The sequence below is a fragment of the Balaenoptera borealis genome, assembly GCF_965194805.1.
Source record: "Balaenoptera borealis genome assembly, chromosome: 4".
Classification (NCBI taxonomy): domain Eukaryota; kingdom Metazoa; phylum Chordata; class Mammalia; order Artiodactyla; family Balaenopteridae; genus Balaenoptera; species Balaenoptera borealis.
Genome location: NC_138861.1, coordinates 42,039,836 through 42,065,492, shown reverse-complemented (window position 1 = coordinate 42,065,492; position 25,657 = coordinate 42,039,836). Strand labels below are relative to the sequence as shown.

The 25,657-nt window shown below is 46.3% G+C and overlaps 1 protein-coding gene across 8 annotated transcripts in view; it reads left to right on the top strand.

Annotated features, from left to right (window-relative positions):
• The window catches only part of GATB (glutamyl-tRNA amidotransferase subunit B), a 103,319-nt gene that overhangs the window by 32,923 nt on the left and 44,739 nt on the right, over window positions 1–25,657 (top strand). For 6 of the 8 annotated variants that reach the window (XR_014243608.1, XR_014243609.1, XR_014243610.1 and 3 more), the window contains 7 exons: window positions 6,064–6,177; window positions 8,525–8,723; window positions 9,135–9,257; window positions 17,520–17,633; window positions 19,901–19,985; window positions 20,694–20,738; window positions 22,732–22,921. Coding sequence is in view for 5 of the 8 variants with exons in the window: in XM_082389004.1 (XP_082245130.1) it covers window positions 6,064–6,177; window positions 8,525–8,723; window positions 9,135–9,257; window positions 17,520–17,633; window positions 19,901–19,985; window positions 20,694–20,738; window positions 22,732–22,921 (870 nt within the window). In the remaining 3 variants the exon portion in view is untranslated. The remainder of the gene's footprint in view (window positions 1–6,063; window positions 6,178–8,524; window positions 8,724–9,134; window positions 9,258–17,519; window positions 17,634–19,900; window positions 19,986–20,693; window positions 20,739–22,731; window positions 22,922–25,657) is intronic. The other 2 variants (XM_082389002.1, XM_082389003.1) reach the window with 2 other exon arrangements.

The window sequence follows — 25,657 nt, the reverse complement described above, 5'->3', positions numbered from 1 at the left end:
TCACAAAATATTTCCTGGCATAGGTCCCCAAGACTGACTTCTGTGAATTGATTTATTTGTAATTTGTAGAATTTCACATAAATGTGCTGAAATCCTAGGGAATATTTTATTGACTAAATAAGTTATGGAGTCTTCTTCATTCCGTAAACTTACTTAGCAAATCGTTTCCTAATAGTTAATGTCACCTTAGAGTTCGGTCCAACCCAAGTTGAGTTATCACAAATCCTCCTTATAAATTAGTAACATTTCATAATTCTTGGATCCCAGTATGTGAAAAAGGAGTCCACAAGATTTTCATTTGTATGTTGATTGGATAGACTTGAGAGTGGCATCGTTTGATCAATTAGATATTTAACAAAAGAAGGAGTTATAGAAGTGAATATAAAAATGGATGGGATTTGCTGTGTGGTCGTGGCCTGCGTTCCTCAGATCCTCGCCTCACCATTCGCCCGCTCTTTTGAGTATCACTGCGGGGGGGGCGGGGGAGGGGCGGGGATCGGGGGGCATGTGCTCCCGCAGGCTGATGTTCCTAGTGTCCCCCCAACCCACCCCCGTCAGCTGGCTTCCGACTGGTTGGGCGGGAGGCTCTGATGAAAGACTGGAGCTGGGAGGAAAGAAGCAACAAGGAATTTCTCCTTCCCTCTTCCTCCGTCAGCATCTCAGGTAGTGGAGGGGTCATGTCCACTGCTTCTGCTTCTCCCCACCCAACCCCTCCATCCTTGGGGTATGAGTGTCTTCCTGCTGCTGAGAATCTTCTAAGTTGCCTTTTTGACATCCCGGCTCGTCTGTCATCTGTGTAATAAGGTCTCTGCATGAAATCTGTTCTATTTTACATTCTAAGAGTGGTTGCTTTTTCCTGACACATATTTTATAGAACAGTTTTGCTTTTATTTCATAGCTTACGGAGTTTGGGATGTTGATAAAGGGAATGCTAAATTATTCATTACCTCAGTTAATGTTTAATCAGCTGGTTTGCATTTGGTAATGGCTCAAAGAAGATAAAATGACTTGACTGCCCTCAGGGAGCGTAGTCTGGCTGGGGAGCCAGTGCTTTTCCAGAGCGCACAGGAGCTGAGAAGGAGGGATACCTACGCTGAGGTACTGGTGGGTCAACCTGGAGTCTTGCCAGGTGCTAAGATCTTGCTCAAGTGGATGAGGAGGAAGGGCGTTCCCAGCAGAAGCAGCAGTTGGTACGAAAGCATGTCACGTGCCGAGCTGCACGAGCATCTGTTGGGTTGGGGGTAGTGGAGGGAGAGGACGCCAGCAAGGTGATGAGAGGCCAAGTCACAAAAAGCACTGAAGACTCCACCAAGCACTTGAGTTTATCCTTTCGGTGGTGGGGAGGAGCGAAGAAGGATTTTAAGCAGGGGAATTACATGAACAGATTTATCCTTTAGAAAGATCACTCTTGAATGGGTGTGGAGGAGAGATTATAGGGCTGAGGGTTGAGGTAGAGAAACCTGGCCAGGTGGCGGGTGCAGAAGTCTTGATTGGAGGGGAGATTGTTTGAATGGAGGCCTGAATTAAATCAGGGGATTTGGGAGGAGGGGAAAAAATCAAGACAGACTAAGAAAATAGAATGTGAATTACTTGATTATTTATTTATTTATCTTGTGTGTGTTGGGAGTTGTCGTTAAATGATTAAACGATTGTTGTGCTCAGAGATCAAGAAATGTTTCTTTGGTTAGGCTAAGTAAGTCTTAAAACTCGAAGACTGCTTCTCATATTGGGGTCACAACGTGTCCTTGGAGGTCTCATGATGTTTCTGGGCTGTTTATGCTGCCTTATGTGCTGGATGTATTTTAGGTTCCACACAAGTTACGGTTTCAGGACTGCTTATTTTTCAAACAAGCCGAACAAGTGATGATTCTTTTTAAAAACCATTCACTACCCCCCTACCCTGTATCCTTTTTCTGGCCGTGATCTGCCCGGTCTCTCTGCTGGTCATGACATTTATTGGCTGTCTCATCTCCTGCCTCCACCTCTCATACCTTTCTTAACTTCCGATTAAGGAATTAGCTCTTCACTTATTCAATAAATCGTTTCACAGGTACTTGTGTCTAAAGGTTTCAGAAGTCGAGCGATACAACATCCCCTGCTGATCGAGAAAAACCGTAGGTCCACTCACTCTCCAGCTCCCACATGCCAGAGCCTGTGTACAGAGTGTTCTACAAAGTTCAGAGAACACGAGGCTCACCCTCTAAGAGCTTGACATCTGAAAACAAGACAATGCAGGTAGAAACTGGCAGGAAGAAAATACTGGAAACAATATCTGCCTTAAACTCTACGGAAGGGTTTGGTCTGAGCCGCTGCTACAGAGTTATGGCCTGAAGTTCGGGTCATGAGAGCTAACACTAATGCACTTCATTCTTTGAAGACTTATGATGAGTGTAGCCCAGAGCCTGGGTTCTGGGGGTCTGACGTCCTGGCTCTGCCACTTACCGTGTGTGTTGCCTTGGGCCAAGTTACTTAATCTCTTGTGTTTCCCTTCATTATGTGTAAGATGAGGATTATAAGAGTATCTGCCCTAGGACCGCCGAGGGGATTCAATGGCACATGCGTGTGGTGTGCAGAGCACACCTCCTGACGCAAGCTGAGTGCAGTCAGCACTTGCTGTTGACGGTTCCCGAATCCAGAGTGAGGTGTCCTAAGGCTCAGCTGAGAGAGTTGTGCTTTGTGAGTTCCAAGGAGCATTGCTTTCCTTCCACACGAAAGCTGCTGGGGTTAGCCGTGAGCTCCTTTGTAGTCACTTTATGTTAATTGCAAAGAAAATTCTGTAACAGGCTTCTTCAGGACAAGTTAGTCTTTGGAGTTTTTGAGTTACCTCTTTGATCATATCATACGTGATTGGTCATCACTTCAGGGCACTTCCAGAAATAAGTCTGAAGGCCAGCAGGTGGCAGGTAAGACCTTGGAGGAGAGTGAGGCATCACTGCCTCTCTGAGACCCTCCCTGGATACCCGTCCCCTCCCTCCTCATTTGAGTTCAGCACACATTGAGCACCACTGCCTTTCAGTTCTGTTTGAGGCTTCAGGGGTCCAAGGCTGAAAAGACAATTCCCGTTCGCATGAAACTTAGTTTAGTGGAAATATATGTAAACACATCTAATCCACTGTGATACAAGCACAAATGGAAGCGTGTAGAAGGTCAGAGAGGTACATAGGAAGAAGCGTAAGGAAAGTTGCACAGACTTGGTGACATCTCAGTAGACTGTGAATAAGAATAGGGCAAGTCAGTGATCAGCATGGTTTGTACAGGAGAACTGGACCGTGGGGTGGGGTTGGGTGGGGGGATGTGTTACTGGAGATAAAATTGAAAATGGAGGCTGGAGCTACACTGTGTAAGAGCTTGGCCTTTATCATGTGGACGTGGGGGCTGCTGAATGATTTTAGGCAACAGAATGCCATAAGATTTGCATTTTTAGCAGGATCATCCTCACGTGGAAGATGAACTTGCAAAGGATGTAGGATGTGCCGGCAGGTTTATGTCCTCAGTGCACATTCATTGAGGCCAGCACCGGAGTCCTATGTCCCTCTGCATTCCTAAAGCCTAGTATTGTGTAGACACTGAAGACATTTTTTGGAATAAAGACAGCCCCAGTTGAATTTTCCAATTCTGCATCCTCTCCTCAGAACATGCTGACCTGGACCTCCATCTGTCACAAGCAGCTTGACTAGGATCGTAATAAATTCTTTTTTCTTGGCATTCCTTTAACTGGCACTCTCTATTTACTAGCCCTTCTGTGCAACTGTAGTGTGGTGATGATTGATGCTTATAATTCTGACCCTGAAGTGCTCCAAGCCGTCTAAATCATCAAAAAAAGATGAAAGTATATTCAATATTCCTGTAATGTTTGTGTGTTTTACTGAATTCTTATTCTTTGGAAATTGATGGTTTATCAAGTGCTCATGTACTCATGTGCATGCGGGGACAGTGAGAGTCTGTGATCACCCACGACTCTTCACTCCCGCACAGCACCAGGCGAGGGGTGTTTATTAGCAATGCACACTCAGAAATTAGCAAGCAAAACAGAACTGGGCTCTCTTCATGCCTAGAAGGAAGCAGGTTGGCCCCAAAGGGGCAGACTGGACAGAGATGAGAGAGGAAGCAGTGGTTAGAAAACAGTGGGAGTGATAAAGCAAGAACTGGACAGACAGCCAGTCGGGCAGTTTCCGAGCTCACCCATGCCGCGGCCCAGCCCCGGATGAGTGGGGTTCGGGGCCGGGACCCCAGCTTCAGGTTCTCGTGTGCCTTGACCCGGGTCAGATTTTCAGGCTTGGATTTGGCAGGATTTTCCACCAGCTCTGTTTGTATTGCAGTAACAACTGTTCAGTAAAATGCCAAACATTAGCAAGTGAAAACATCAATAATTAGAGCATCCTGTTCACGCCGCACACACATCTTATCGTGAAAACCATTATAACTGCAGAACTGACAATATCATTTGGCCCAGAATGAAGAGCTCCAACTGGAAGCTGTGAGATGGCTCCACTTTGTAACCCGGTTTCCAAAACCAGGCATGTGATGATGATATTAGGAGGGAGGTTTGCTGTTGGCTTGTTCTTTTGGAGGTTGTATGTTGCAGTGAGTAGAGACGCCTCTTACATTTTCTTGTACAGATTTGTTTTTAAAATCTGCGTGTTTGATCAGCAAGTCCTGCCTGTGTCAGGGTGCCTGGTCCCTGCACCACAGGGATTCTGTTTGTCACCCTCTGGACGAGGGCACTTGCGGACTCTCGAGCTGGTTTTAACATTTTCTGATCCGAGATTCCAGTGAGTCTCTTGGTCTCTCTGGGTCTTAGTTTTTTTCTTTTTCTGACATATTGGAATAATACAAACTCCCTCTTTACAGGGTTGCTGTGGGGCTGAAATAAAACGGCGGATGTGAAAAAGCTTAACTGGAAAGCCCTACGTAGATAATAACATGCTAAATACACTAAAGGACATCATAAACAGTCTACCTACGTAGATAATAACATACTAAATACACTAAAGCACATCATAAACAGTCTAATAAAAAATAGAAATATGTTTCATCAGCAAGCATAATGTCCTCAAAACTTTCCCCGGAGAGGTGTGGGGAAAATGAACCATTTATTGAATTCCTGCTGTGGAGTAGATTTGCCCGCTGTGACTTTGTCCCCTCGGCAAGGTAGACATTGAACCCCTGTCTCAGAGGTGAGGAAACTGAGGCTTCCAGCCCCACAGCTGTACATCTACACAGCGGAAGTGGGGTCTGGACCTGACTCCAGAACTGACTGTTCTTTCTCCTTATCTCTAGTTGTCTGCCTCATTCCAGCCACCTACCCACCCCGCCAAAGTGCTAAGAGCTGTTTACGTCCCTTGGGGCCAGAAAGTTGGCTAGCCCTTTCTTGGTCTTTTGCTCCTGAAAGTGGGACGGGGTGGGATCCAGAAGGAGCCCAGGAGCCCCAGGAGCCCTGGAGGGACCAGCAGCTTGGGGAGGGGAGGGGGCACGCTCAGCCTCCACTTCCAGGGAGTCGGCCAGGCCTGGACCGAGAGGAGGAGGCAGGAGTGCGGCATTTCCCAGCCCTTGAGGAGATGGCTGCAGTCCTGTCGTTTCCAGAGGTTCATTCTTTCTGTGTCACAGTGTCTCCCAACCTCACCGAGGTTGTTTGGGGAGCTGCTTCTCAGATCCTCCTCTCGGGAATCGGTGCCTCCTGTGTGTTCTGAGCAGCTCCTTGTTCTTCTAGCAGAGGCAGTGAGATTAAGTTTATTTCCTGTAGTAACCACTCTGCTGAGCTTTTCTGGGACCTTCCCTGTTAACTTTGATGTCGTGTCAGGTATGGGTAGGGGGGAAGGACCCCCGATGTGGCAGTTACTAGGTGCCCAGGGGGACCCACCACCGCACACATCTCCTTTTTTATATAAACTTTCCCCGACTCCAGATACACTGAGTCGGCTTGTAAGCCGAGCTGCCCACACAGAACCAGAGCTGATGCCCATCGAAGGGCCGGATGGCCAGATTCAGGGAGGATATCCGCAGGCGGAGGAGCGTTTGTTCAGAAGGTGGGTCTGAGAGGAGCCACGTGTTCTGTCCCCCCAGGTCCTCAACAGGCGGTGTGTGGAAGCGGCCGTGATGACCGGCCTGGCCCTGGACTGCCACATCAACAGGAAGTCCTTGTTTGACCGGAAGCACTACTTCTACGCAGACCTCCCTGTGAGTAAGCTCTGCCCTCCGTCCATCCATCCGTCTGTCCACCCACCCGGAGCCGGGGCTTAGCCGCGGGAGGGGGCTGAGTGCGTCTTCAGCCAGAGCTCCGTCCATCCCGGCCTGATGAAGCCAGTGCCCCCCGACGTTTACTAGATCGGATGCCAGGGTCTGATCGCCGGCTCTGGTGGAGCCTCGTGCTTCTGGCGGCTCGCGCGTAACTGACTGCGGACGGGAAGCAGCCCGCGCTCTCAGGCTCAGCCCAGCTGTGGGCTTTGGTGCTAATTGCCGTTAGGACAGAAGCTACTTCCGTGGCTGACGCAGCAGCCAGTGCATCCTGTGGCTCCGGAGACAGAGCGAGGCGTCCCTCTGTTAAGTTGGAGGTCCCAGTAACAGGACCGGCTCGTCTGCAGACATGCGTGTCGTCCCCAAGCACTGAGTAAGCGGGCAAGAGCAAGCGGAAACGTGAACCAGAAGCCTGGACGGATGGCAGTAATTGGTCGAGCAGTAAACCCAATAATAACCTGCTTTTTCCGTAGAATTAGAAAGGTTTTTTTTCTTTAAGAGGAAAGCCAGTGTGAACTAGAGCCAATTTTTCATAATACTGAACTGAACCAAAACTGTAATGCCAAGTGGGTTTCCCAAAATAATGTTTGATTTGCTCTGAGCCTCTGATGGTAAGTGTGGCCCTTCTTGAGGCTTAGGAAATCAGTAGTGATGATATTGCTTCATGTTATTCTCTCTGAACTGAAGACGGGCGTGAGCTGTTTTCAGCAGGTGAGGGCAGGAGTAGAATTAAATAAAAAATACAGCTGGAACCTGAATTCTCCAACTGCTGCTGCTTTTTCCCTCTGGCTGCCAGCCTTGTAGTAAATTCTACTGCTTGGTAGGGTGGAGAGAATTAAACTGCATTTTTCTCATCTTTTAAGAGTGATAACGTGTTTGGTTCAGGTGGGAGACTTAGCAATATGTGACTAAAATGAGATGTTTTATTAACTCTGGCTTTCTGGTTTTTCTGGCCCAGGTAGCTCAGATAATCTGGAGGTCATGTTGCCAAATATTACATGAGACAGACACACTTATACTAAAAAAAAATTCAATTTTATCTGAATAAACAATGTATTCAAATTATTCCAATTTCACCAAGCATCTGTATTTTATTTGGCAGCCCTGCCCAGAGTTTAATTTTCACAGATTGAGACTTCCTGTCTCAGCACAGAGAGCAAATTGACCTAATGCAGTGGTTCTCAAAGTGTGTTCTCTAGGCCACTAGCATCAGCATCTCCTAGGAACGTGTTAGACATAAATTCCCAGGCGCCACCCCAGACGTGCAGTCAGAAACGCTTCAGATGGAGCCAAGAGATCTTTGTTTTGACCACTCTACCGGATGGTTCCAATGCAGCTAAAGTTTGAACAATGCTGGCCAGGTAGCTAGGAGCGCAGACTCTGAGTCAGACCGTCTGAGTTCAGATCCCGACATTGATACTTACTAGCTCTGTGGCTTTGGGCAAGGCCTTTCACCCCTCCCTGCCCTGTAACTCCTTCCTAGGGTTGTCTTGAGGATTAAATGGTGTGAAGTACTGAGAACAGTGTCAGGGGACACTCACTGTGTCAGTGTCATTCTCTGTTCTTCCCCAGTTCCCCGTCCTGACCTGCCTTCTCTTTAGTGTGTGTTGATGCACGTGTGCATTTGAAAGTAATTCTTCCTCCCCACTTAGAAGGTGGCGAGGGAGCTCTGGCAACATCCATCAGTATTTTAGTACTCCGTGCTTTCCATTAGCCGGGCGTGAGTGTCACAGCATTTTCTGGCTTGAGGAACAAGGGAAGTCGGGTCAGGGAGGGCAGCTGACATGATTGGTGAGCTCAAAAAGCAGGAATGAATCCAGCTTCACCACACTAGCAACTGGTGTTAGCTGTGCTGAGAGTAGATGGCAGGATGCTTAGCCAGCACTTCCAATAAGAGGGTCTGTCAGGAGCCCAGTAATCAGATGCAGGGCTGAGCTAATGAGCTTAGTGGAAACAATACGTTCTTTTCTTAGAGGCTTCAGACAGAGAGATTATTGTTATTCCCCAAAATGGTACTCCCTAGGGAAGATAGGATCCATGTTTTTGACTGCTTCATTATTGGGGGTGTGGGTGCAGGGATGGGGAAAGGGGCGTCCAGAGAAGCCAGAAGAGGCCAGGCTAAATTACGGCCGCAGCACATAAACCGATTTGTGTCTCCTTTTCCTTTTTTCCTTTTCTGTTCTGTTGTGGTTTTAAGTAAGCCTGTAGTTTTATGACATTAAAAGGAATGATCAACTAGTTCCCAGCTTTGACCTACAGACGAGTGACTCTGGCTCACATTTGCGTGCAGGCCGGCTACCAGATTACCCAGCAGAGGCTGCCGATCGCCGTGAACGGGAGCTTGGCGTACAGCGTCTGTGTGGGGAAGAGGTGGAGTCAGATGGTCACCAGGACAGTGGGGGTCAAGCAGATCCAGCTGGAACAGGACAGCGGCAAAAGCCTCCATGACAACCTGCGGTCCCAGACGCTCATTGATTTGAACAGAGCGGGTAGGCTTGGAGAGTTCCCATTTCCCTTCCTGCCACTTCCCTTCCCCTCCAGAGTTTTCCCAAACCAACTGAGGAGACAGGCCCCGGAGCCTGGCAGATGGCGATCAGAATATCAGCGTTGGTGTTGGCAGAGCCGATGAGAGAGCCGGGCTAGGACTGTGCTTTCTATGCGCTTGCAACTAACCCACCCCTAAAACGAGACCGCATCGCCACCTAGTCGCAGACCCAGCAGCTTGACATCTGAAGCAGACATTGAAAGAAAAGAGCCAAAGTTAAAAATCCAAAAGTGAGGGGAAAGAGAAGCGATTCAGGGCCTGTCAGTGCTGCAGGGTTTTCCCAAGTTTCAGCCTGATGTATCTGCGGATCAGACTGGAGAGCTCCAGTCAGACTGACTCTGCCTCTCTTTGGTAGGGGTCGGCCTTCTGGAAGTGGTCCTGGAGCCTGACATGTCCTGTGGAGAAGAGGCGGCTGCAGCCGTCAGGGAGCTGCAGCTGATTCTTCAGGCCCTGGGGACCAGCCAGGCGAACATGGCAGGTAGCAGCCACAGAAGCAGTGCCCGCCTCTTGCCCATCTCCCTTTCCACTCCCGGGCTCTCTCCTCACTGGAGTCTTACTCTCTGCAGCAGCTACGGGGGTGGGGGGGGGGGTGTTTGCATCCTTTCCTCAGCCTTTTCTACCTCAGGGTTTTGGGGTTTTTTCCTTAGAATTTTCCTTGGATTTTTTTCTGAGCCCCCGACCAAAAATAAACACACAAACAGCGGCCCTGCAGAGGTGCTGAGCCCAAGAGTGTGAGATTAGGAGTCCAGGGACTGGAGGTGTCCTCCTGGCCTCTTGCATCAGGACGTTGTGAGAATTAATAAAATAATGTGTTTGAACAGCTTCATCGTCCTCAGAAGGCCCTGTGTTTATACAGAGTAGCTCTTAGTTTGTGAGTTCTGTGTGGGCAGTGCTTCATTGCTACTGGATGCTTTTCCTCTGGGTCTCTTTCTGCCTTTTATAGAATTTTCATCCAGGCAAGCTGAAGCCAAATTGAATCGACTACAAACCAAGGTTATGATTTCACAAAACTTTAACTTTGAGCTAAAGTCTGAAATTCAATAGAAATATACTAGGGAATTAAACAGAAGAAACAATGTGAAAACTTGGGATCAAGGAAACTCTACATTTTAAGTGTTTGCAAGTTGGATACAAAGATCACAAGTTTTGGTCAAACTCAGTTTCTTCATGAGCCTTTCCTAGCACTACTTTGCCGGCCCTTACATCCCTGAATGCTCGTCTCTCCCGTGGTTTTCCCCTATTTTCTGTTCCCAGGGGCTTTTAAAAAACGTCTGCCACTCGCAGAGCACTCCCTGACAGCGTGGAAAAAGGGTGCAGGTTCTGCATCTACAGTGGTGATTCCATCTCTCAGTACAGTGGTGTGTTAGTCAGGGTTTTCCAGGGAAACAGAACAAATAGAATGTGTGTGTGCACGCACTTGTGACATGTAAAGAGATTTATTATAAGGAATTGGCTCATGTGACTGTGGAGGCTGAGGCATCCCTAAGATCTGTAGTCATCAAGCAGCAGGAGAGTCAATAGTATAGTTCCAGCCCAGGACTGAACGCCTGAGAATCAGGAGAGCCGAGGACATAAGTTCCAGTCTGAGCCAGAGTCCAAGACAAGACCAGTATCCCCAATCCAAGGCAGTCAGGCAGAGACAGCAAATTCCCCCGATGCCGAAAGCTCGGCCTCTGTGCGCTGGTGCCAAATCGAATCTCAGAGACAGAGTTTGGGGTGAAGTAGAAAAGAACAGCTTTACTCCTTTGCCAGGCGGAGGGGGACACAGTGGACTCATGCCCTCAAAACTGTGTGTCCCAACCCAGGGGGATTTGGTGAGGAGTTTTATAGCAGTGGTTCAAGGGCTGGGTTGCTGGTAAGGATCAGGGTGTGTACAGGGCCTGCATTCCTTTAATCTGGTCTCCTGATGAGCTTCTGTGGTTCTTGAGGCTATCACATCATGACCTTCTCTCTGGAATGAAGAATGCTTCATCAGGTCATTAACATCTTCCATTTGTTGGAGGTTTTAGTTCTGTAAAGATAGTGTTATGTGTATCCCTTGAGGGGGCACCAGGACCCTGCCCCAGGGCTGCACTGTTGTTTCTGGGCTGCTCCTCCCTTGTCTCTTCATCCCCTCCCTTCCTTGATTATCAACTGTTTGAACCTGCCCTTTGGAATTCAGGGAAGGTCATGGAGGCTGGAGTCTGGTCTCTACAAACAAGAAACAGGGACACAGAAAGGCTTCCATGTCCAGGAGCCCCGCAGGGTCCTGCTTGGCTTCACCCCCACTCTGCCTTTTGCTCTATTCTGGTTTTCAGCGGATTGAATGAGGCTCACCCGCAGTGAGCAGGCAATCTGCTTTACTCAGTATATCAACTTGAATGTTCATCTCATTCAGGAACACCCTTACAGACACACCCAAAATAACGTTTAACCAAATATCAGAGCATCCCTTGGCCCAGTCAAGTTGACACAAAAAATTAAGCATTGAACATGGTCACAGAGGGTGCCACTAAGTACCATTGGTGGGGATGATTCATCTCCCTGTCGGTTTATCATACCATTTACCGACCATTTTGTCACACGTTTATTCACATGTTACAAAGGGACTTCGGAATTTGTAATGCCACATTTGTCACATAGGACATCTAATGGGCAACAAATTGTAACATCAAAGCCCTGGTACAAGTTGAATCTGGAGATGGAACTTGCCAATTTGCTCTCTTCTTTAAACTAAAGTCTGGAAAAACACAGCCAGCCACGTGAGTTTGAGTGGAGTGCTCTGTGTTAGAGCAAGAGAATTCTCCATTGTAGATTTACGGCTCATGCTGTCTTTTTACCCACAGAACAGAAATGAAATATGGGCAGATTGGATGGTTATCCATTTATGCCCTGTTGCTTTAAAAAAGTTTTATTATTCCATTCTTCTTCAAAATAACTGTGATTCCTACCAAACCTATGGAATAATAAACAGGCCACCTGTTAGCTGAGAAATAGTCCCATCGGGTCCTTGCCAAGAGATAAACCATAACAGCGAGAACTCATCAGTCAGTGACAGCTGAGAGGCTTCATTAAATCTCATTTGTTTTGACACTTTTTGTTGCTTTTAAATACAAATCAGACAGCTTTGCCCCCAGCACAGCAGCAGAGTGGCTGAGGTTGTCCTGAAGTGCTCTGGGTAGTGAAGGTCTGCCTGGAGTCTGCAGGGGTCCGGCTTTTGGTGCTCTCAGCACTTTATCAGCCCAGGCCCCTTTCCCATCCTTCTGTCCCACCACCATAGGCCACTGTGTCGCCATTGGAGAATGCAGCCTGGGAACCAACCGAAGGCTGCCCTGGAGAGCACCAGTGGACCCCCAGCGTGCTTTTGGAATGAAACTTAAACTGCTCCGGGCTGTGCTTCAGTGAGTTCCTGATAGTTTTGCTAATGAGCTTGGACTAGCTCAGCTTGGGTTCCAGAAGTCACTTCCTTCTCAGGATGTTTGCCACTGTTGAGATCCTCAAAGCAGTCTGCTGAGTTGAATGTGTACCAAAGTATATAGATACACTAAATGTTTCCAAGGTTGTAATATCTGCCGGTTTGAACATCGAGTATGTGCTCATCAGTTCAATAAGCATTTTTAAAATTAATTTATTGTCTCATTTAAACTTTATGACATTCCTGAGAGATGGGTATTACTGTGCCTACTGTACAGGTGGTGAGTTGAGGCTTCCAGAGGTTGGGTTATTTGGCCAAGGTGCACAGGAGGTGCCCGAGCCCAGGTGTGTCTGACTTCAGGACGCCTTCCTTTGTAAGCACTGTCACCCCGCTTCCTAGTGCCAGCCATGACAGTGTCTCCGCTGCTGTAGATAACAACCTTGAGGGCTTCCCTGGTGGCGCAGTGGTTAGGAATCCACCTGCCAATGCAGGGGACACGGGTTCGAGCCCTGGTCCGGGAAGTTCCCACATGCCGTGGAGCAGCGAAGCCCGTGCGCCATAACTACTGAGCCTGCGCTCTAGAGCCCGCGTGCCACAACTACAGAAGCCCGAGTGCCTAGAGCCTGTGCTCCGCAACAAGAGAAGCCAACGCAATGAGAAGCCCTCACACCGCAACGAAGAGTACCCCTGCTCGCCGCAACTAGAGAAAGCACGCACGCAGCAAGAAAGACCCAACACAGCCAAAAATAAATAAATAAAATAAATAAATAAATTTAAAAAAAAAACAAAACAACCTTGAGAGCTGGGTTAGCAGAGTGTGAGTGCTGAGGACACCGCAGGCCCAGACCTGGGTTGGAATCCTTTCCTACCGCTTCTAGCTATAGAATCTGGGCGAGGTATTTGACTTCTCTGAGCTCCCTTTCCACACTTGTGAAACGAATCCCTAAAGAATTGTATATGGAAAGAGAAAGGAAGAAACCAAAGAGGAGAGGAAGTCATCCAAGTCATCAAACAGAGTTGGGGCAGCAGGGTGGGAAGAGCACGCGAGGACTGGCCTTGTGGAAAAAAACCTGGAATACCGTCCTGGAAGTGTCAAGTGTGAATTGCCTAAAGGACGTCTGAGTGGATGTGTCATTAAAGCTCTGTTGTAGGGAAAGAACGTGGTAGTGTGCATAAAATGTATCACAGGTCCTGACAAATAAATAGCCTGTGCTCATGAAATGTCAGGTGCTTCTATTAACAATAATAAGTAGTATTACATTCACAGAATCACCACTCATTGTGGATGAATAAACTTTGTGATATATGTTGGATAAAATTGAGCCACATTATTTATTTTACTTTATTTTTTGTCAAACCCTGTTATTTAAGTTCTGGAGGGTATTCAGTGATCAGAATGAGACAGCTTAATAGACTTTCTCACTAAATCTTCAGGCCCCTGCTGTTTACAGAAACAGTTTTCTGCCCTGATGTTATATTTCTGATGTGTGAATATGTTTTAAAAAAAAAAAAAATGTGACTGCACCATATCACTGTGCTCAGTAGTACAGTTTTTTCGTTTTGCTGTTACAAATCTCTAGTTCTAGAGGGTGGAAATTGAGCTTGATAACGTTCTTGTGAAGGCCCTCCCCCAGTGTTGGAGAATGCATTGAAGCGAACGTGACTGTGAGGCTTTTGTGGACTTGAGGCAATTTACCTTAATTTGTTTAAAAGGTATTTTGTCTTCACTGGGTAAATGCCTTTTGTGAGTGTTGGATACTGTATTTGAATCCAGGCAAGTGAACTGTCTTTCAACACTGCAGGACACTAAATGAGTCCCCTCAGACATCTATGGAGTGTGGTCTTCTCTGGGAGAGACTGAAACTCATGCTTTTATTCCTTTTCCAAATTAAAAGTCGAAATTGTGAAAGACAGTTTTATTTTTAAAAGCAGGAGAGGTCCAATTCAGGGTTCTCAGGGCTCAAAAAAAGTTCTCTCCCAAGTATCGAGGTTTGGCTGGGCAGAGCTCAGCATACTTGGGAAGTTTTCCTTTGAGCTGAATGGGTCTTTCATAGGATTCAGTAGATTAGTCCTATTCAGACAGAACTTTAGAACTTGTCGGGAACCTACTGTGAGACCAGTCAGCTTACTCGTGGCTCAGGGAAATACCAAGGTATGAATTTATCAAACAATTACCATGTGCCAGAGACAGCTCTAGGTTCTGAACAGAGCAGTGAAAAGGACATTGTTCCTGCTACCTAGAGGAAATACTGTATTCATGAGGGAGACAAATACATTAACAAATAGAACAAAGTAGTTATACAGTGATAAGTGCTTTATGGAAATACAGAGGGTGCTGTGATAAAGAATACATTGGATGGTGAGGGCCTCTGGAGAATGACCCGAGGCCCCAGCCCCAGGGAGCTAGAGGATGAGCATCCAGGAAAGAGCCAAAGCAAAGTCCCTGAGGTGAGGAAAACGTAGAGTGTGCTTGGAGGTAACACAGGTGGCAGAAGACCACTGTAGGGAAAGCACAAGGAGCAGGGGAATGTGGCCTCAGGTAAGACTGAAAAGGTCTTCGAGGGCTAGATCACCAACAATGATAAGAAGTTTGGATTTCATTCCAAGTGCAGTGGGAGGTCAGGGAAGGGCTTTTAAGCCAAGGAACGACATCTTCCTCCCTCGGCTGCTGTGACCTTACTCACCCTTAGCTGCCCCCCTACCTCCTGGACACTTTCCATGTCCGTGTCATTTGTTCCCATCCTGACATTCAGGAGTTATCAGAATGTGGATGGTGTTTAAAACCATATACATTTACAGAGAGAGTGCAGGTAAAGAAGACAGTCCTGAGTCTGGATGGGAACAAATGACACGGACATGGAAAGTGTCCAGGAGGTAGGGGGCAGCTAAGGGTGAGTAAGGTCACAGCAGCCGAGAGAGGAAGATGTTTCAGGGAGGAAGCGTTGGTTGGTAGGTCACATGCCGCCAAGGGCCGGCGTATCCAGTGAGGGGAAGACACAGTGTGTCCTGCGTCCGTGGGATTTGGCAGCCAGGGGTTGATGGTGACTTTGACGAGGCGTTTTGCAAAGAGGTGGGGACAGAAGCCAGGCTGACGTGGGTGTAGGAGTAAATGGGAGGTGAGCTCACGGAGATGAGACGCCAACAAACAAGCAATACTTGTTTGAGAGGATTTGCTGAAAAGGAAAGCAGAGCAATAACAGCAGAATGATGGAGAAAGAACTGGGTTCAAGGGGGTGGGTCTTTGGGTTTTGTTTCTAGTGAGAAATACTGTTGATTATGGATACACATGCATAGAGGGAATGCTGAGGAAGAGAGTTAAGGAGTGGTGTGGGAGAGACGAGAGAACTGAAGGAGTGATGTCTTTGGGAAGGCACGAGGGGTGGGAGTTTTAAATCTGGGCTCCATTCCCAAGGGCCTTCCATCTGGTCTCAAAGAAAAGACTAATTCAGAATAGACTACAATCATGTGCTCTACTGATTGCATGTATTCTGATAACGCCGAGGAGCCACCAGTGGAGGCCAGCCTACTGATGAGGGTTTCCAGGAGGAGAAGGTGGTACCGCTTATGTGGGACCTCGAAGGATGAGCCGAGGTTGAAGGAGGGACAGTAACGGTGATGACGAGGGCCTGTGGGAACCAGCGAGCAGACAGAAGCTCCCCTGAAGGGAGGAGGCTTTCTCAGGGAATGAGCAGCAGGAAATGCGGGGTGCATCAGTCAAGACCAGACGAGGGCTCTTGCATACCAAGCAGAGGAGGTGGGATGACCCAGTGGGAGCCAGCTGTGCACTTGGTCAAGCACTGGGAGTGATGCAACCGTCCTGTAGCAGGATGTGGCTGGAGCTGAGCTGGGGGGGTGGGGGCTGGACCAGGAGGGGTCACTGAGTTGAAGGTCAGGATGGGATGCGGGTGCTCAGGCAAGGATGGCAGCCGTGGGAATGGAGAGGAAGTGACAGCTCTGAGGGATGTTTGGGGGAAGGAACTGACAGGACCTAGTCAGACTACAAAGGGCCAAGAAAACAGAGCAGCAAAGGATGCCGCAGGGTTCCTAGACCAAGAGTCTGATGATATCAGGAGTCGTTGGGACTTCTTGAGATTCAGGGAAGCACATGTTGTCCTAAAGGGGCTCTGGGATTTTGTAAAAATGTGAAAGGTCCGTGCTGGAGACATAGAGTAATTTCTGGGCTGACAGGCACCTTCTCCCTGCCTGTCAACGTGGGTGGCCTTTGGAGCGGCAGAGTGGGAATGACAGAGACCTGTTGCAAGGGTCTCTTTTTCTTGGCATAGAATATATTTGAGCTATTTTATTATTTTAATATGCTTTTGCTATGAAACCTTGGAAAAGAAATTGCTTTCTTCAGCCAGTCGACACATTCCTCTTTGGCAGATTCTTTTTTAGTTCAAAGACTTGCCTAAGAAAAATCCAGCATTTTGTTCTGTTTTAAATATTGTAAGTGGAATTGGAGAACAGAGAATTGGGGCCTTACCTTGCAGGGTATAAAATGTGATGATTTCTTATCTTTATCCCTCTTTGGCTTGAGATTTTGCCTCCCTCTCCTCCTCAAGAGCCTCTTGGCCCTCTCCAAAAACCACCTGCTTCCTTAGGGATTACTGTTCCCAAAATGGGGGGGCTTGCAGGGTCAGAGAAGGTCCTCCCAGGATGGGGATGGCCCCCTCTGAGTCCCTCCCCCACAGACTGTCCCCTTCATAACAGCACTGTCTGTCTGCTGCGCAAACCCTTACAGCAGTCAGGAAGGATTCCGAGTCCTGTTTACAGAAGGAAGAGATCATTACAGAACCTGGAGGAAGGATGAGGGGAAAAGCCCAGGTTTCTGGCTCTTGCCCTTGAGCTGTAAATTCTCAAGGACTCTCTTATAAATCTCCCAGAATCACTGTTGGAAATCCACATTCCATTGGAGAGCAGTGTAGGGCTATCACATGATCATTTCTGAAGCCTTCCCCCCCAGCCCAGCTCTGACGCTTTGAAAAACACTTCGGAATAAAACTGCAGGGTATATCTCCATTTTTAACCGTGTTGTTTTTCTTATTTGGCATGAAAGAAATTAGATTTCCCAAGCCACTATATCCAGAATGTCTCCTGCCTTCTGCATGTGCACAAGTGCACAGAAATATACACACACACCCCTCAGATGCCTTAGGACTGTCATTCTCGCAAGTGGGCAGAAGTACTAGCCATGAACTTCAGGACCAACCTTACTTCCTCTGAGGTTAGGCTGCTGTAACTAAACAGCAACTAGAGTTAGACGTTGCTTGCACTCTCTTGCCTTAAAAAAAAACCACGATTGCCTCAGGGAATTTCTAAAGTGTTGTCTTTTTTCTTTCCTTACAGAGGGCCAGTTGAGAGTGGACGCCAACATATCTGTGCATCACCCTGGGGAGCCTTTGGGTGTTCGAACCGAAGTGAAGAATCTCAACAGTGCCAGGTTTTTGGCCAAAGCTATAGGTGAATGTCAGCTGTTACTCCTCATATACTTCTTTTTATCAGTTATCTGTTGCTGTGTAACAAGCATACCCCCCCCCCAACTTAATGGCTTACATGATAACATCTCAACTTCAGAGTTTTGTGGTTTGGGTGGTTTTTCTACTTGTCCTGCCTCGGCTCATTCATGTGGCCATGGGGAGCCAGCAGCTCTGCCGAGATATAGGGTCCAAGATGACCTCACTCACTTGTCGCAGCCTTGGTGCTGGACGTCTGCAGGGCTTCCCTACCCACGTGGGCTTGCTTCATTCACTTGCCTAGCCCAGCCCTTCTTATTTGGCAGAGGGGGCATCCCAGGAGGATGAAGGCAGATGCCTCAAGGCCTCTTGAGTCCTTAGCTCTAGAACTTGCACAGCATCTCTTCCAGCACATTCCATTCAAAGCAGTTTCAAGGGGAAGGGAAATAGACTTCACCTCTATGGGAGGATCTGCAAAATCCTGTAACTCTGTTTTTCCATGTACCACATTCCTTCTGACCAGCCCGAACTGTATAAAGTCGTATTTGTTCATGATAGATTGGCCACGATCTGACCTAATTGGTCAGTATGTTTTTCTGCTTTTTACCGTTTTAACGAATAGATTACTTGGGCCTGTGTAATCAGGTATTGGTCTTATTTGTTCACACTGTGGTTGTTTCAGTGTGGACAAATGTATGCTAGTAGTTAAAATAGAACAATTGAGCAAGATCAACATCTAGGGTGGTCCATAGAAGTTGATATCTGTGAATGTGAGGGGAAGACATCTCAGAGGAATGAAAATATTCTTTAAAACCAAAGGTACCTAGAGAGGAAGAGAGGAGGGAGGAGGTGGAGGTTAAGGTGCACCCTTCAGGGTGCACAGAGAACGGGACGGATGAATGTGGAGTCACAGCCAAAAGGTTTAGTAGCATCCTGGGTATTAGAAGGAACACAAAAAAGATTTTCTAATCTTGTATAAAACTTTATTATCCTGAACATGAAATGATCAACTAGCCTCAGTGAAGACACTTTGAGCCTACAAATTTTCAGGAAAAAAGCATTAAAATGGTGAAGTGCATGACTTACAGGAGAGGAAGGTGTTGGGGAAGGTTCCCGTGTGAAGACAGACTAACGATGGTGGACTCTTCTGCCTGTAAAAGGAGACACAGTCCATATTTCTGAGTCCATGATAGGTTTGGGTCAGGGAAAACCCTCCAGCTCAGGTTTGTGAAGGGGAAGCTTGGAATGAACAGAAAGAAAGTTCCACTTCACCTTGTAGGTGGTGAGTGTTCTGGAACTCATTATTCTAAGAGGTGGTGATGGGAACCTAAAAGACAAACAAGATTTTAGGTAGATTCATCCCTGATGACTTATGACGGAGACCCCTGCCTGATTTTGGCTGTCCCTAACCTGTTATCTTATGAAGGACCCTTTGGAGTAGTCTGAGACAGAATTCTACCTGTGGTCTGACTCAGGCTGGAAGAACCGAAGCTTTACTGTTAGGGGCTTAATTCTCCAAGCCTGTAATTTTTCTACCCCATTTTTCTCCCTACATCATGCCTTTTAGCCATCCTCTTAGTGTTGCTGCTTTTTATCAGCTATGATAAGAGTTTGGATTTGGGCAAGGGTAGGTGTGGTACATGTTGGGGCGGGGAATTGAGGGGGGAGGGGAGGCTAAAGCTGTTTTCATAAAGAAGCTTAGCAACTGTGGCTGTGCTTTGCTTACCACTTCTGTCTTGTTGGGTGGTGAGGGAGCGTGGCATAGAGCAATGGCTGTTCATCATTTGGGGTCATAGATCCCTCTCCATATTTTGGAGAGAGGGTCCAGAATTTTCATTCTGGACCCTCTCTCCAAAATATGTGCCTGTGCACACATGCACATTTGCATATAATCTCAGGAGGTACTAGAACCCCTTGAAGGCCACCCATAGATCCTGGGATAAAAACTCTTGATAAGCAGCGATCTTAGATCTGGGGTCATTCAGCCTAGATATTGGTCCTAGCCCTGCTTCTGCCACGTTGTGTAGCCTGTACTGGGCCACGCAATCTCTCTGAGCCTGGGTTTTCTCAAAAAGTGAGGGAGCAGAGCTTCCTAAAAGGCCCTTTCTAGCATGATTATTCTATGACGGCAGCAAGAATAAAATATAGCATCTGTGGGAAGAATTATAAACAACTCCCTTGATTAGTTTTTGACATAAAGATTGAAAAAGATGTCTAATTATTGCTAAACTGGATGAAAGGAATCAAAATATGATACTAAACTATTTTTTTTAGACTATGAAATTCAGAGGCAAATCAGTGAACTCGAGAATGGAGGTAAAATTCTGAATGAAACTCGCTCGTTCGATTACAAGCTGGGGTGAGTTTGCATGACAGCATCTTGAATACAGGTAGGTGGGGTTCCAGTCTGGGTTCCAGACCAGCCATGTCACCTTGGAGAAGGTACTTAGCTTCTCTGCCCTTTGGTTTCCTCATTAGTAAAATTAGGAAAATACGGTACCCTACAGGGTTGTGATATGCCCTCTAGGGCTGGTAAGAGGTTTCACCTGACTGCCATCAGACTTGCTGAGTCTTAAGTCCTGGCACTTCCCTGGCTTCCAGCTTACCTCCTTTGTTCCAAGAATTTTTACTTCCTTAAATTCTATCAGACCTAAGTTCTGCCAATTTAAGCTAGAAGTGGAAGAAAGCTTAGAACTGGTTGTAGAGGTGTCTTTTTCTGTTTAGGTATCTTTGAGTCTAACTTTCTGACTCTGAATTTTGAGGATTTTATACACTTAACAGAAGACTGGGGAAAAAAGCTCAAGAGCCTAGAGTTTGAGCTGGTTAAATGTTGGAAACGTTGAAGCAATTTCTTTTCTGTTCTTTTCTTTTCCTTTAATTATCATGCTAAACATTTGTCTTTCTTTAATATTACTTCTGCAATGTATTCATGAAAGTGTCTCCCAAGGAAGGCTGAGGAGCTTGAATCCCCTGGGTCCCCTATTGGTAGGGAAACCCCTGTCTGCATCTACACTAGCTGATGCTGCATGCAGCGTTTTTTTAATGTTTTCTCGTTTAACTGTCACAGGTGCACCGTGCCGATGAGAGACAAAGAAGGAAAACAAGACTACAGGTGGTTACTCCTCTTGTCAAAACACCATTCTGTATTTGGGTCATATTCCAAATCCACTTACAGACCAACATAATGATCCTAGATTGCTTTTAGGAACCCCTTTTCCTTGTTGTTGTCACATAATGGAAAATCTAGGCTTCCTGTTTTACGTGTACACTGAGAGGAAGAGTATTTTCTTGATTTGGTAGCCTTGGAGTACCTTATTTGACAGGATTCAACAGCTGGAAAACACTTGTTCACTCACCTCTGTGTCAGAGTTTTCATAATTGAGCTAAGAGGATGGCAGTTGTGGGGTGGGGCCTACGCTGTTCTTATTCTCATGTTCAGTAACTAATGCAGTAACACTGAAGTTCTGTGAGAAGGTAGAAAAAAGAGATGTATATGTTAACGGCAGTTCCCTTCAAACCTCAGGTGATTCTGTTTAACACATTAGACCTCATTTGAGATCCAGAAATAAAGCAAATAATAAGAATAGCTTCCAATAAATTGAGCCTTTTGTTTCTTCGCCAGTTTAGCAGACTGCAAAAATTAAAGATTTAAGCAACAAAGTTGTGGGGGTTGGCACTTTCCTTTGCGAAGTGCAGGAAGAGGTAAGAGTAGCCATTGCTGTCAATGAGGAACAAATATAGCATCGAGATTTAGGAAAGACGAAGCTCACAAACCCTTAGAATGCATGTCACCTCAAGGACTCCTCTTGTGTGTCTGTCAAAGTCACCATTGTTCTAATTATAATGATCCCTCTAGGTTCAGTCTGTTCTTCCTAAGAACTTCTTTGTTTTCTGGTGTCACCCCTACTCTGTTTATGCTGCTTTCTCACTGAGCGTGGAGTTGGCTTTTAGCACAGCCAGTGGCTTCAGCTCAGTCTCCCAGGTTAACAGATGGGATTCAGGAAGCCTCCCTTTGGTTTCCTCTTGCCTTCAGAAGTCAGACTAATACATAGCACAGATTTGACATTGAGGTGATGGGTTGCTTGCCCTTCTGAGCTATTACCTTGGAGCCACCATTTATTCTGCATTACCCTGCTTTTGCATAAGCCCTTTGACAAGTATGGGCAGAGAGAAAACGTTAGATGCTAGAACAGAACAGAGGGAAGGACATCTTTATTTCACAAGAGCATATGTGGCGGTGTGGCTTCCACATTTTTTTAAAAATTAGTTGACTTTTTTAGAGCAGTTTTAGGTTTACAGCAGAACTGAGTGGAGGTTACAGAGTTCCCATATACTCCTTGGTATGTGTCGTATCCCCCCCCACACACACACACTCACACAGAGTTTCCTCTGGTAACATCTTGCATTAGTGTGTAGTGTGGTACATTGGTTAAAATTAATGAACCAACATTGATACCTTATTATTAAGTAAAGTCCATAGTTTATATTAAGGTTTGTGCTTTATGTTGTCCATTCTGTGGGTTTTGCCAGATGTATAATGACATGTAGCCACCATTAAAGTGTCATACAGAATAATTTCACTGCCCTAAAGATCCCTTATACTCCCCTTATTCATTCCTCCCTCTCCCCTAGCTTCTACATTTTATTTAGGCAAAATCCATTTATTTCTTGCACTTCTCAAGAAAGAAAGTTTTCTTTTTCTTTGACTTTTCATCTGTTACACAAATACTGCTAAAAATATTTTAAAATTTATAATCTTTCTCCCTAAAAAGTAAATTGTTCTCATTTGGTCCTGTTTTTTCCAGCCTATGTCTTTATGAATATATACTTTATCCACAATTATAAACCACAGTGTGGCATCAACATGGTGCTGTGCCTTTTTCACTTAATGCTCGTTTAAGCATAGAAAGTGGTGGATTTGGTCATTTTGACCTTACACTTGTACAAGGACTAGTTCCTGGAAAACTAGGAGACTTGATATTATGGGATGTTGGAAAATATTTGCAAGTAACATGGCATCCAGACACAAACTTTCATACTGACGATAGGTTTGTTTCTTCCAGCTAAACCAAATACTCAGTCATGCCATCTCCTCTGTGTGCCAGGTTCATGCCGGAGCCCAACCTGCCCCCACTGCTGCTCTACGACTCGGGGTCCCTGCCCACTGGCACAGACCCACAGCAGGTGATCGACATCGACCAGCTCCGGGAGCGGCTTCCCGAGCTGCCCCGCGTGACCCGTGAGAAGCTCGTGCGACAGTACGGGATGCTGCCGGAGCACAGCTTTGCCTTGCTGGTGGGTACTGATCAGAGGCTGCAATCAGCCCAGCCCAGCGGGGGGCGATGCTCTTCAGGGGGCTCTAGGTGCAGCAGCCCATGCCTTCAGCTGTACCGTAGAACCAGGCGCGCTAACCTTCCTCACCAGCCTTTATGGTAAATGCTCCTCCGAAAACCAGAAGATGAGGCAGGATCTCGTGTCAGTCATTTCTTGTGTGTAGACACGAAGAGCTGCTCACAGCGGCCGTGGAGGCTTCTTGAAGACAGTCCAGATGTTATGGATGAGTGTTCTCCCTTGCGTCTGCAGGGCAAAAGGAAATCAATATATAGGCTTTCTAGATGTCTGGCAGTATTGAACCATGACAGGGTCTGGCAGGAAGTGGGGTTCTCAGAAAGCCAGCCAGTTGTTTTACCAGTTGTAGAAGAAACATTTATTCCACATGAAATGCTGAAAACTCTGACTAAAAGTATTGGTCCTTGGAGGATGCATCTGAAGGGGCTGTTAAGAATCTGACACCGTGGAGATGTGCTCAGGGATTTCCATCCTTTCCAGGGCCATTGGGCTTTGCAGTTTCCTTTGTCACGGCAACATTAAAGTGACACAGCGTCCGGGAGAGTGGCATTTCGTCACAGCTGTCTTCTGCTTGTCTGTCAGGGAGGATGTGGAAAGTTTCTCTGCTGCATCTCTCGGGGATGAGGTGTCTGCCACACTCATCATGCGGAGTGCAGAATCCCTGGAAACTCTGGGCTTTTGCATTGTAATTGACCGATAATAACTCTGTAGGGATGTTAGAATATTCATATTTGTATATATATGTATACACTTCAATAACAAAACCGGGCCATTTCTGGTACAAGGTAGGCGAGCGAATGCTTGTTGAATGAATGAGTCTCTCTTTATCATCCATAGATCAGCTCATTTGAAAAGTATCCAGAGTATACAAAACTCAGTTTTGTTAGATCGACCTTGGAAAAACACACGAATCCTAACAGGCTTTCTGGTTAATAGGTGTTCTGTACGAGATGCACGTGAACCCTCTTTCACCACCAGTGATTAGACATGATGGGTTATTTTCTCATGCTTTAGGCAGAGTTGCTCACCGCCTCCCATGGGCTGCTGTTGTATCTTATTCACACCTCTGAGGTGATTATGTCACTGTATTTTAATTCTTTGTTAGTGTATTTCATTCAGTGCCTTGAGGGCAAGGACGGTTTCATCCTCTCTGTTACTCGGTGCAGATTAGTACATCAGCAGTGCTGAATGCCAACTCTTTGTAGGAATCAGTTAGTGAGCTTCTTGTTCAGAACACCTCTTAACCTGAAACCTCTGGCAACTCACGGCCTGTTCCTCAGTTGATTTAACAAACCTGAGTTTTAGTCTTACACATCTTCCCCACCATCTTGACTTTCCAGCCCACTTGGAATAAACTTCAGACTCAATACTAAATGCTAAATTCCAGTCTGCGTTTCATAACAGATGTGCCAAATTAAATAAGGGATGGGAGGACACAGACCGAGGCTTCTCAGCCCCAGAGATAGTACCCTCACTGCCAGCAAGTTCTCTGAGGCAGAAACACATTCGCACTTGTGTCTGTGTCCCAGGCTCTGCTCCCGTGACCTTCAAGAGCCACAGCCTAGGAGGTCTCGGATAGATGATTGCTGAGGGTGGCAAATGAGTGAGTCTCTGTTTTCATAGTTTAAGGCCCTGTTTAGGGAAACTTACTTTTGATCTCTTCAGTACAGCACTTTTATTAGCATCTCCTGTGTAGCAGGTACTGAGACAGTGACAGTGACTCTCTTTTCTGTTTGTTTGCTTTCCAGGAATATGTATAGATGACACTACAGCTAACCAGCCCCCAGGGCAGACTGCACTAGATAGATGTGTGAGGTAGGCTGGGAGCCCAGAGGAGGTAGTGATTACCTTGATGGAACAGAGGGGAAAACTCTCAAGAAGGAGGTGGTTTTTGAGCCAGTTTTATAGGGACTTATTTTTATAAGTCCCTTATTTTTAAGGGACCGCTCTAAGTCCGCTTATTTTTGTAGCTTGCAGATAATGTATTAGGTGACTCATTTCGGTTTTTTCTTTTTCTTTTAATGGCTAGTACTTGAAATTTTCAAGACAGTTGAGAAGAGAACTTAGTAGGAATGGAAAGAGGATGATTCAGACAAATTTTTTTACCTGAAATTAGGCATCCTGAGCCCTTGATGACTTGATAATCACTGGAAGCTGAGTTACTCATAACATACCCGAAAATGGTCTGTTCACGTTTTTTCCTGCCTTCCTCAGAAACACAACAGATTGCTGAGAAGGGCAGATGCACAAATCTGATGAACTCTCTTTCAATTTAAAGAGTGCCCAGGAGTATTCATTAAATCAGTAGCCGTGGTGGAGGTCTGCTCTGCAGAGCGAGTCCCCGCTCCTGCCTTTGGGTCACTTATTAAATTAAACATTAAGCACATACCCACCCGACACGGGCCTTACCCACAAATGATTAAAAAAAACGTCAGAACTTAACTCTAGTCTTTAATTTTTTTTTAATTGAAGTATAGTTGATACACAATATATAAGTTACAGGTGTGTACAGTATAGTGATTCACAATTTTTCAAGGTTGTACTCCATTTATAGTTTCTATAAAATATGGGCTATCTTTCCTTTGTTGTACAACTCTAGTCTTTAATTTATCTTGTCGTCCTACTGTGTGGTGAGCGCTGAATTGCGTATTGATCATTTCTCCTTGGCATTTACAAACCTCT